This window comes from Cynocephalus volans, chromosome 2 (genome assembly GCF_027409185.1).
Source record: "Cynocephalus volans isolate mCynVol1 chromosome 2, mCynVol1.pri, whole genome shotgun sequence".
NCBI lineage: Eukaryota > Metazoa > Chordata > Mammalia > Dermoptera > Cynocephalidae > Cynocephalus > Cynocephalus volans.
In genome coordinates, this window is record NC_084461.1 from 357501 (window position 1) to 369569 (window position 12069).

At 54.4% G+C, this 12069-nt stretch overlaps 1 protein-coding gene across 1 annotated transcript in view; it reads left to right on the forward strand.

Annotated features, from left to right (window-relative positions):
- The window catches only part of AHRR (aryl hydrocarbon receptor repressor), an 84558-nt gene extending 77200 nt beyond the window's left edge, over positions 1-7358 (forward strand). The window contains exons 7-10 of the mRNA XM_063085991.1: positions 429-628; positions 5109-5170; positions 5449-5590; positions 6299-7358. Coding sequence (XP_062942061.1) covers positions 429-628; positions 5109-5170; positions 5449-5590; positions 6299-7358 — 1464 coding nt within the window. The remainder of the gene's footprint in view (positions 1-428; positions 629-5108; positions 5171-5448; positions 5591-6298) is intronic.
- The last annotated feature ends 4711 nt before the right edge of the window (positions 7359-12069 follow it).

Genomic DNA, 12069 nt, shown 5'->3' on the forward strand with positions numbered 1-12069 from the left:
TAAAGCTGAAATCATCCTCAGAGATAATCTGCTCTAGCAAATTCCTTCCAGGGGGTTGCTGCTGGCCCCACCTTGGGTCAGCGACGGCCCACTCAGATGCACATTTGTGCCCACCGTCGTGTGGGTTGGCATGCGTGTGCCCACACCCATGAGTGCTTGTCAATTAAAGGCTGTCATGGGGACTCCAGAAAAACCTGCGAATCATTCCCAAGGCCCCAGGGTAGTGCATGCCCCAGAAGGCCAAGCTAGTTAGATGTGCCCGCGCTGTCCTGAGTGTCAGCTCGTGGCTCCTGAGCAGCTCAGGATGGAGCTGTTCCCACTTGTACGCCTGTGAGTGAGTCACATCACACACTTGAGTTCTGTGTCCTTTGACCATGGCACCAATTCACTTTGTGAACACATTTCCCTTTCTGTCTTTCAAACACCAGACGATGCAGTTCCAAGGAAAACTAAAATTCCTGTTTGGGCAGAAGAAGAAGGCGCCATCGGGCACCGTCCTGCCCCCTCGGCTGTCACTGTTCTGCATCGTGGCGCCGGTTCTCCTGCCTTCCATGGCAGAGACGACCATGAAGAGCACATTCCTGAGGGCGAGGCACAGGGCAGACCCCACAGTCCCGCCAGACACGAGGTAAGTGGGAATCGCCTTCCACGTCACCACGTCATGTAGGCCAATGGTCACAACAAAACACTTCGACACTCAGTATTTTCTGTACCTTTCTTCATCTCCACAAAGTAATCAAATGAGAAGTTTGGTGTTTTTAAAGCTAGCACACTATATAGGCAAGAACTATTAGAAAAGAAAAGGTTTTCAAGCTCATTGCAAACCGTGGCACCAAACACTGCTTGTATCGATTGCTTCTTAAATCATCCGGTTAGTTGCAGAAACAATCTTGAAATAAGTGGCCTGACCATGCGTCCACCGTGGGGGTGGAAGTCAGGAGCGGCGGCCTTCTGCCTTCTAGTCTCTTGGCTGTCCCCCATGAAAAAGCAAAGGTGGCTGGTGACTGGGAGGATGCCAGAGACAGGCATCCCCACGTGGGCCAATTGGGGGTCAGCAGGACACAGCACAGCTGCGTCTTCTGCCAAGTCCTCCTCCCTGTTTGATCTGGTCCTACCTATAGTTTTCTCAGCTTTTCAGAAGTAGGAACTCCCTGTATTCAATTTCCAGGAGATTCGTGTCTATATTTCCTAGAATGGTTAAGACTGCGTTGCATGGATGGGACTCTTGAGAGCAGTTGACAACGTCGTGCGTACATAAGCTGTTTTCTGACTGGTGGGAAGACACTTTGAAAGTGAGACCCAGCGAGGCGGGATCAGGGTGGCAGGATGACTGAGACCTGACTTTCTTCTTTCCTGCGGTTGATTATTAGACGTCTGCCCTGAACCCACTGCAGGGGCAGTTTGCAGAAGACCCCCTACTCCCTGCCCCACTTCTTTGTCCTTCAGTGACTGTCTCCACCGAGGGGCTCAGCTGAGCCTCAGCCACAGAGGAGAACCCCACCAGACCCCACCCCAGCTCACAAGTAACTGGGGAGTTGGACTGGCTTCTTCAGCTGATTTCAAATCAAGTCGGCCCGGCTTTCCAGCCTGTCTGCGAGAGCCGCGGGGTGCTCCCGGGGAGCTCCCTTCTCAGCTTTCTCCTTGCCGCCGGCTTCAGCGGTGCTGCCCAGTGTGGGCTCCTGACCAGCCGCCCGCCCGCCCCACACAGGCAGTTTCCTGAGTCCTTGTATCTCAGCCCTGGCACCTCCTCCTGGAAGCCACTGTTGCCCTCCCCCACCTGCTTACACGGAAGCCTCTCCTGTCCTCCCAAGAGGCAGAACCTGCTGCCCTGTTAATGCTCCCCCACCCTGACCTGAGGATGTCACGGCTCCTGGTGCTTCTTCCTGGGACAGGGCTGTCCCTAGGCCACTGCCCGATGGGACTGGGGTCTGAGCGCAGAGTGGAGCCTGGCCCTGCGCCTTTGTCCCTCAGCCTTCAAGTCATTGACTGTGGATGAGGGGCTCCAGCTCACTATTACTTCAGAGATTCCACCCCCACCTTCCTCCTGTCCTTCCAGGCTCCTCAGTGCTGTGCCCAGGACTGGTTATTAATGCCTGGCTCAGTCCTGGTCCTATGGTCTTGTTCCCTTAGCCCGGGGTCACTCTTGATTCGTTTGACCCAGTGATTCCCCCACTTCGCAGGAAAGTAAATATGGAGTGGGTGGGAACCCGAGCGGCCGTCTGGTTAGGCTCGTGGGTGTGAATATCTGCTGCAGCCCCTGGGAGCGATTTGCCAAGGCTGCAGAAACCCACTGAGAGACACGAGACTTGCCACTGCACATAGCAGACGTGCCACGTCCAGACAGAATTTGTAAGCAGATCCTCCCTGGCATTGACTTGACATCTCAGTCCTGTAATTTCTTTCTTCTTTCTCTAGCTAAACGTCCTCAGTTCTGCTTCTCCTGCTCTGGGTTATGGTTTGTGGATATTTCCCAATCCAGATGGTTTTCCTCTGAGCTCCTGCAGTGCCCAGGGATGTTCACGACAGACCGAGCAGAGCAGACGAGACACGGGTGTCGCCTCCCTGTCCTGGGCACTCAGCCATCCACTGTGGCACACCTGTGCCATCGATTCAGTCGCAGTCACTGCGGCTGCCCAGACACGTCTCCCCTGTGTGTGCTTTGCAGTTTGGCTCTTGGTTCTACCTGCGTTCCTTAGCTTTCATTTGCATTAACTTTCATTCTTTCAGACTCACACCTTGACTGACCTTGTCAGAGTCCAGCCCTCTGAGGTGGTTTTATTTCTGGGATTCAGCAGCATCTGACACGTGGCTCCCCCTCCCTGTCCCGTCTTCTTTGGCTTGACTACGTGCCCTCTGGGTTCTCGTCCCTGTCATCAGTGGGAATGACACAGCCACCAGGACCCACACTTCAGCCCCGAGTTTGCCCATCGGCTCTGAGAAGGGCTGGGAGGGCCCCTGTCACACAGCTGCTGGTGTCCATATGCAGGGGCTGTGGCCGAGCACCCCTCCACTCTTGGGGGCCTGTCAGAGGAGGAACTTGGGGCTCCAACTCTGGGGGTGCTGATGTGGGCCCAGAGGCTCCTCTCTGCAAGCCCCCTGGCCCCTTCCCAGTGCTTGCGATTCTGCCTGTGGATGTGTCCACGGTCCTCCTCAGGGTCCCTGAGTCACTGCCACCTCTGTACGAGGACCTTTGGGCCAGGCATCCACGCAGCAGCTGGGGAGATCTTTCTCCTGCCTTGCATCTGGTGCCGACAGTTGCAGCGTGCCAAGAGCAGCAGGTTTATGGAATGTTTAAAAATTAAATTCATGTACCTTAATTTTAAAGATACAAAATATGAAATATGAGGGAGGGAAGCAGGATACCAAAGGTAAAAGGTACAAAAATAAGTGATCCAGCAAGCTATGGCATCCAGCTGTGCCCACACCTAGAGGTTACTGCACAGGGAGGGACACCCGCTGTGCCCGCGCCGCCTGGGGGGGTCCCCACTGCCGCCTCGGGGGGTTCCCGCGCCCGCTTTTTCCACTTAACCGTTCATAGTCTGGAATATTCTCCATCTTCATTTACCGTCTCGGAGTGTTGTGCGTTTTTAAAGCTGTTTTGGCTTTTTACAGCTGAAACTCACCCAGTGAGCTCTCTCTGTTCTGTAGTTTCTGCAGCTCTAAGCCCACAGTAAAGGGACTGTCACCCGCCTGGCTCTCCTGCGGGCGCCCGCCGCCCCCTGGCGCCGGAGCGGGGAAGTGCAGGCCTGGCTCGCCCCGCCGGCCGCACTGCGCGTGCGCACGGCCGCGTCCCTGCCCCCGGGCTGCCCAGGTGCACGGAGCGCAGGTGCGGGGTGCGGGGTGGGCGCAGGTGCGGGGTGGGCGCAGGTGCGGGGAGCCGGTGCCGGGCGCCGCCCCCTCCTCCTGCGGTGCGGACGCGTAGGCCGGGCTGTGAGGTTCGTGGGGGCGTGTGAAGCAGGCGCACAATGACGGTTCGATAAACAGACACCGTATTGTACAGAATATTATTAAAACCCAGAAAGGGGAAAGGAGATGGCCAAGCTGAGAATATTGACTCCCACCCATCGGGGTGTTTGGAATTCACACCACCAGCTGTGAACTGGATTCAGAAACCGACTTTCAGTACGTACATCATGGTCCATTCGTTCTGAGCTCAAAGATGATGCCAGGTGCACACCCCAAACTCAGGGGCCACGCGTCGTGGTTACCCCTGGGACAGCCACTCAGTCGTCCACAGCTTCTCCTGCTAGGGGCTCCTCATTACTCCCAGAACTCATCTCGTGAATTCGCCTACTCACTAAAGTTTTTTGGTAACCCCGAAATGAATAGTTCTGTGCTTTTGCAGCCATTCAAGGCCATGCACAGAAGGGCAGTGGAAAATCTGACTCTCCCGATGTGCACATTCCCGGCTGAAGTTGAGCAAGGGGAAGCCATCTCTCTCCCCTTGGTTCTCTCACCTCAGCTCTCCTGCAGAGACAGCCAAAGGACAGGAGGGGCGGGGCAGGGCAGGGCTCTGGCTCAGGGGACAGTGGGACAGGGTCCGAACCCCAACTCTGGCACCTGCTTGTGCAGCAACACCAGGCAAGTCAGTTAGCATTTCTTTCTTGAAAAATAAAGCAAGTAAAATCTGCCAGGACGAGTTAGGATTTAAGATGATAATCTATGTGATCTCTGTCTTTCTACAGAGACATGTAGGTATATATGTAAACACGCACATTTCCCGTGGGAGCAATGGTTCAGTATTCATTAACTCAGTGTTCATGGTGACTTTACAGAACATAACTACCTCGAATCACAAGAATCGCCTGTATTTTCATTCTGGCCTTCCAAGGGGGAAAAAAATGCAAGCTCTAGAAGTCATTCTATGTGTACATCTCTGTGTACATTTCTGAAGCAAATGTACTGGCTGGAAAAGTGACATGGTTCAGAATTTTCAGCAAATCTATAATGTGAAAAGACTTCACGAGCTATAGAGACGTAAACGAGTAAGAGTTACTGTTTCTGTCTCCATCTCTCAGGCATGACAGCAGCACCTGTCATTGTTAGTTTCTGTCATCTACACATGTGTTTAACCTACATGTTATTTTACTGTTATCTGTTCTTCACAGAGCAAAAGCTACCACAAGTTTGTGTGAATCTGAATTGCAGGGAAAACCCAATTACTTAGCAGGTACTTTTTAAAATTCTCTGTCTCATCTTTTCCAAATGGGTAAAATGTGTTTCTTCCATTGGAGCGCTCTCTCTGCCCCACAGAAACCCTGCGAAATATGCCATTTTGGGGGGCGTCAGTGGCTGTCTCTCTGGAGACAATGGCCTGTCCCTGTGGGCTCTGGGCTGTGTGTTTCTGAGGAACTGGATGAGTCACATTGCACTGAGGACGAGGCTGCTCTCGGTGCAGGAGCTCTGCGGCTCATGCAGTGTTGCCTTACCTTCCCTGAACCCTAACAGGAAAGAGTGGTGGAGGGAACGGCATCTCAGTATATGGGGCGCAAACGGACGCTGGACGCTGGCCCCGGGGTCCAGCCAGGGCCCCGTGCCTGTGCTTCAGGAGCGGCCCCAACCTCGTCCTCGACCCCAAGGGGGCTGCAGGGTAAGTGGTGCCAGCTGCCCCTCGCCAGACCGGCCCCTTGCTAAGTCACTGTGGAGGCCAAAGTAAAGTCAGGGGCTGTCCAATAGAAAGAAGAGTTGGATGTGGCCTTGATCTGCTAAACCTCACTCTGATGCGGCGTGCAGAGGCACACGGGACACACCCCAGCAGCCTTCCGCCTGGAAGTCATTGCGCCTCCTGGGACTGGCAGGAGTATCCAGGGAGAGTCGGGGGTGGAGGACCCCCTGTGGGCCCTGCCTCCATCTGTCACCTGGACCCCGGTCACTGTCTCCATTGCCTCCTCTTGCCCCTCCCCAGCCCCAGGGCCTCTTTGCAGAAACTGCTGGGGACGTCCTCTGCTTTACAGTTGGACAGGACCATTTGCACTGAGGACCCCCCCAGCATCAGTAGTGACCACTGTGGTGATGTTGGATGTGTGGTACATGCCTCACAGAGACACCTCCCTGCTGGCAGGGTGGGCAGCCCATGCTGCTTCCTGCACCCCCACCCCAGGACCCCTGATCCCTGCCTAGGCACAAGCAGGGAGTATGCTGGTAGGCCGGAAAGGGAGGTGTGGGGGCCTGGCACGTAGCAGCCCGGGCAAATTTAGCGAGTGGCCACCCTATTTAGCACCCTCTCTTAGAGACCCCCACCCAAGGGGGTGGACCCGTCGCCTCCTGCTGCTCTGTCTAAAGGGCCTTCTTTCTGCAGGGACCAGGAAGAAGAGGAGCAGGAGAGGCCCCTGAGCTGCTCCTCTGGAGTGAGGGGCTGGAAGGAGATGCACACGTACAATTGCCGCTTTGAGGCACTGGGACCGACAAGGTACCTGAGCTGGACAGCAGAGAAGTGCTGTCAGGATGGCAGTGTCACACGGAAGCTGCAGCCCAGTAAGTGCAACCTGTTCTCCATGTGTGCCACACCCCGGGGCTCCTGCACACCCTACCCAGGTGTCCAGGGCACTTTCAATGCCAGCAGCATCACTGTGTTCAGAAATTCACCCCTGTCCCACCCACCAGGCCAGCCCCCCAGTGTCTACTCCAGCCGGACGAGCAGGCCCACGAGGGATGTTGCTCAGGGCCAGGTGCACCCTCCTGCTTGCCACTTCCCCCAGGGGAGCCTGGAGAACCAGCTGCCTGAACCTGGAGCTCAGTGTTTCGCAGCGGGGGTCTATTCCACTGAGGATGCGAAACTGAGAAGCCTGCAGACACCTCTGGGAGCCCCGTGCAATCCAGTGCTGCCACTAGATGTGCCTATCAAAATGGAAAATGACTCTGGGTCCGAGGACACAGCAGATGGCTACAGCGCCAGCCAGGTGTGGCTGGGGGCCAGTGATGTGGCCAGGAAGCATCTGGTTGCTTTCCCTAGCAGGATGCACCTGAAAACAGAGCCGGATTCCAGATGCCAGCTCTACATGCCACACCTTGGGCACAGCGTGCTAGGGGCTCCCCCGCATGGCAGGGCCACTGCTGGGCCTAGCAGGGAGCTGGCCCCATTCTACCCCACACAGTGCACTTGCCTGGAGTGCATGCGTGGGCTTCCTGAGCCAGAACCTCCCCACCACCTCTGCACGCAGGGCTGCGGCGAGCACCAGCCTTCCACTCTGGGCTGTGACTGCAGAGCTCCCGGGGCCACCCCCATGGTCAAGCAAGAGCCCCTGGACTCGCCCCCGTGGGACACCCGCAGCCAGAGGGGGGTGCCTGGGATGTTCCGTAAAAGTGCTTTGGGGACTTTGATCCCACCAAAAGCCCCTGAGTGTGCCTTCCTGCTGTAGCGCTGACACTTGCCTAAAAGCTGGCATCCGTCCATGCTCAGGTCCCACCCTCAGCTGCGTTGCTGCTGCACCTAGATGGTGCGTGCATTATTGTAGCCTTCTTTAAGTGCACTCTGCAGAGTTGCACAGTCACAGTCCTCCGTGCTGTGTGTGTGGGATATGCCGCAGTGTTTTCTGAATTTTATAAGCTATCATGGAAGTTCTTATTTGCAAATTGGCCTTATGTTTATTCCAGTATCACAGTATTTCTTTTTGAGGAGTTAAAATTTTTAAGAAAGTGGCGGAGAGTGGGATGGATCAGCACTCTGGGTGGTATTCCCTGTTCCAAGGGGCAGCATGCTCCCAGCCGACTTGCCATCAAGTCCACAGTCAGTGAATATGTTCATTGTTCCAGCTCAGCCCTCGCAAGTACCTGCTTCCCAGTTTCCTGCCTGTGCTGTGCAGGCAGGACCGACGCCTCTGTGGAGTGGACCTCAGACAGTGCACACAATAAATTAGAAATACAGTGTAACTCACTGAGTGCAAGGTGACTGTGAGCCCACTCATGCAAGGAATCTGGAAAGTTCCAAGAAGAAGAGGTTGTCAGTGCTGAGCCCTGCACTTTATCGCCATATGCAGTAGGTGCTGTGTGGCTCCATGGTAGAGTTTGAGGCCATATCTGGAGTGGAAATTGATAGGATAATGTCCTGTTCCTCCTGAAATCTTTCCAGCATTTTCAGTGGACCTCTGAAGATGGTTCATGCTGATCTGTCTTTTGGTACATGATTCACATAGAGTTCACAGAGCATAGGTTTGGAAGTACAGAGAGATACAAAATGTGGAGAAAGGAAAGGAGTTGGAGTTGTCTGGGAGGCTATCTTACTTGCTGATTTTCTATAGCTTTTTAAAATGAGGATTCCAATCACCATCCAGGAAGGAATTATTAGAGACGAGACAGACATATAGACAGACATTTAAAAAAAAAAATTGTAAAGGTAATACATTCTGATTGTAAGAAATTTAGATACAAAAGCATAAGCCAGAAAGTGAAGGTCACCACAGTCTACCACCCAACATAACTTAGAGCTGATGGCGCAGTTCAGACTTTCACGTGGGGCTCAGGCCAAAGAACCCTGATGGTTAGAGCAGGGTAGTTCCAGGTATAAAAATCACAAGTAGGAGGAAGCTACAGCTCCGGGGTCCCACTGCAGCTGGGCCCACCTGTGTAGGCCAGACAGACCCTTCCTCGGGGACAAGAGTGTCTGCCCTCCACAGTCACCTCCACCTGGGAGTCCTGGGAGTGGGTGAGGGACTTGCTGCTCCCCCGTCTTGTACATCCTGCCCTTCAGTGCAGGCATCTTCTCACTGTTATCTGTGACCTTGGAATGTCCATGTTCAGACTCAGATTTATGCTGAAGCCATCTGGTAAACACATATTCACGTTGTCAAAACCAGGGTTCAGTGGGCAGGACTCAGGTGTACCTGGCTGCCTGTGCTCCTCAGCTGCCTGGCTCTCAGAGGATTCTCCCTTGTGGGGCAGGGATGGGGCTGGAGGTCTCCCAGAATTGAAAGACAAGGCTACCACCCAAGCCGAGGAGTGAGAGTGTTCAGATGTGGCCTCCTGTGATTCCGGGGTCTTCCATGGCCTCTCCATCTCTACTTAGCCCATGAGGGCTTTGAAAGGTGACCTGGGTACTGTGCTCCCACGGGTGAGAGACAGGCTCACAGCCCCCACTTCTACCGCCAGTCTATCCCTCACCTGGTGCCTAAAGTTATGATGGCTGTGAGGACCAGCCACCGAAGACCAGCCACCGATGAGGACCAACCACCCGAGGATCAGCCAGTTGTGTAGACCAGCCACCTGTGAGGACCAGACACCCAAGGACCAATCACCCGAGGACCAGCCACCCAAGGACCAGCCACCTGAAGACCAGCCACCTGAGGACCAGCCACTTGTGAGGACCAGCCACCCAGTGAGGAACAGGCACCCAAGGACCAGCCACCCAGTGAGGAACAGCCACCCAAGGACCAGCCACCCAGTGAGGAACAGCCACCCAAGGACCAGCCACCCAAGGACCAGCCACCCACTTCCCACTGTTGCCCCAAGCTGGCCCAGCATCCTCTCTTTACCCATTTCTCACGCTGAGCACAGCATACCTCTGCCCTCTGGGCATTTCTGAATTTCATCCTCAAGTCAAGGGATGGAATTTCAGAATCTTCCTTCTTCCTTCCTAAGCTAACCAAGTGCCCAACTCCTGATCATGAAAGCCCCGTTAATACTCAGACCTTCAGCATCTCTCATAAAGTGCTGGTCAGCACGTATGTGCCACTGCCAGAGTCCCCTCTCCTCGAGGGCTCACCCACATCTGGACCCCTGAGCTCAGCCTCAGCAGGAACATCGTGTCTCCCCCGAGGGTGGCACCTGCTCTCCCTGCGTCAGGGCTGACAAGGGCGCAATGGACAGGCATTGGTCACGTAACATGTCCAGAGTGTCCTGGAACCAGTGGACATAATCAGGAAAAACACAAGACCACAAAGATGGAATTCAGAGACACATGGAATGCTTGCCGACAGTCGCCAATACCTCGATGTAACCAAAGAAGAGCTGTGGACCTCCTGAGGCACAGACAGCTGTCCCTGCCAGCAGGGCCACCTCCCCCTTGCTGCCCTCCATCCTCCTAAACCTCCAGACCCCACCACGCCCACCCTCTGGGACCACATGTACCAAATAGAGTGGCAGTTGGCTGCCTGACGGGCTGTGCTTTGTCTATGCTGAATTCAGCGTCTGGACATCAGCTCTGCAGACTCCGTGTTTTGGGAATGTGCCCATCACGCTGCAGCCTTTGAAGCTTCCAGGCTGGTGCTGTGTCCGAGGTCCCTTCCTCGGTGGCAACAAAAGTTCCCTGAGTCAGCACTTTTGTTATTTTATAACCATGCCTCCCCTGAAGATGTGTGGGGAAGATGCTAATGGAATGTAGAAGGTGCAGATGTGGTCATTTCTGCCTTACAATGTTGTTATTAGTACAAATTACACGTTTATGTCTTTCTGTTGTATGTAGCTTTTGCCTATATAGCTGAAAAAATATCAAAATCAAATATAATGCGGGAACGGGATGGAAGGGAGGAGAGAAACAAAAGTTATATTTTATATTTTTGCAGTTTCTACTGGAAGAAAAATGTTTTCAGTATCTTGACCGACTTATTGAATTTTTAGAATGGATGCACTACAGTGTAGCTTTCTGTGCTGTTTTCTTGCACCTTCAAAAAGAGCTTTCAAATATATTTTCTGTACTATGGTTTGTATTAAGTTTCAGTATTGATGTAAAATAAATCACACATTAATACGTGTTTAGCATAAATGGAAATGTCAACTTGATTTTCAAATGAAGTCACTTTATTTCCTTTAAATGTGTTGGTTAATTTACATTCCGGGACAGTCCTTCACCACCAGGTAGAAGGCAGCCATGTGGCAGAGGAGGGATGCTGTTCTGCAGCCCCAGAAGCACTGTCAGCCCCTCCCAGACTGACCTGTCCAATAAGGAGCGAGGAAGGCAGGGCACCATGAGTGGGGGACCTAGTGTGGGGTCTGCCCCGCTGGGTGCAGGACCTGGGTGTCAGGCGTGTGGGAAGGAGTTAAAGAGATCGAGTTTCTGGCGCCTTCATGGAGCCCAGATCCACCCCTGCCTGCGGCAGGTGGAGTCCTGGCCAGGCCTCCTCCTGCATCCCACAGGCCACTGTCAGCAGCTGTGCCCAGCCACACCCAGTCGCTGCCCCGAGATGCTCATGTCCTCCCTGGGAGGTCAGGCTGAGCCCCCATCGGCTGGGCTAACCCAGCTGCTCACCATCCATGGGACTCCCATGCCTTGACCCACTCCCACCACCTGCCCAGCCTTCCCCACCAGTCTCACCTGTGCTGAGATGTCTAGGTGGGGCTCCCTCCACCTCTGACTGCTGCTGCTGCTGCTACTGGACATGTGGGTCATCTCCTCACTGGCCTTGTGTCTGCCCCTACCCGTGCACATATGCACAGTTGGGGCGCAAACAGTGCAGTGGTGCACACGGTTCCACCTGCCAAGTCCTGCCTGATTGTCCCCCAGAGTGGTGTGTCTCTGTGCATCCCAGCAGGTCCACCCTGGCTGATCGACCCTGGTGTGGTCAGATGCTTCGCAGTCTGGGGCTTCTGACAGAGAGTAGCTGCTGTCTTATGTGCGTTTTTATCATCTGTTTTTTTTTTTAAAGATGACTGGTAAGGGAATCTTAACCCTTAGCTTGGTGTTGTCAGCACCAGGCTCTCCCAAGTGAGCCACAGGCCGGCCCCATCATCTGTTCCTTCAACCTTATTTCTTGCTGTATACCAGGCCCTGTGCCAGTGCTGGGGACACACTTGGGAGAAAAGGTGCACAGACCAGGGCTGCCCCAGAGCTAATGTGTGTGTGCACAAGCGCGTGTGTGCGTGTCAGTGTGGGGAGAAGGTGGTGCAGACAATGGACAGTGACCTCAAGAACCACGTAAATTTTGTCATGCACAGGAGGGGGACAGGTGCTATACAAACAAGTAGAGCTGGGGGTGGCCAGGTCTTATGAGGTGATTTTATTGGGGTTGCCGTAGGGAGGGCCTGAGCTCAAGGGCAGGGGAGGGCCTTGCAGGGTGGCAGGTTACAGTTAGATCTGAGTGAAGTGGGACACAACAGGGCTGGGACCATGGCGGGGCTGGGGGTGGAGCCCTGGGGAGG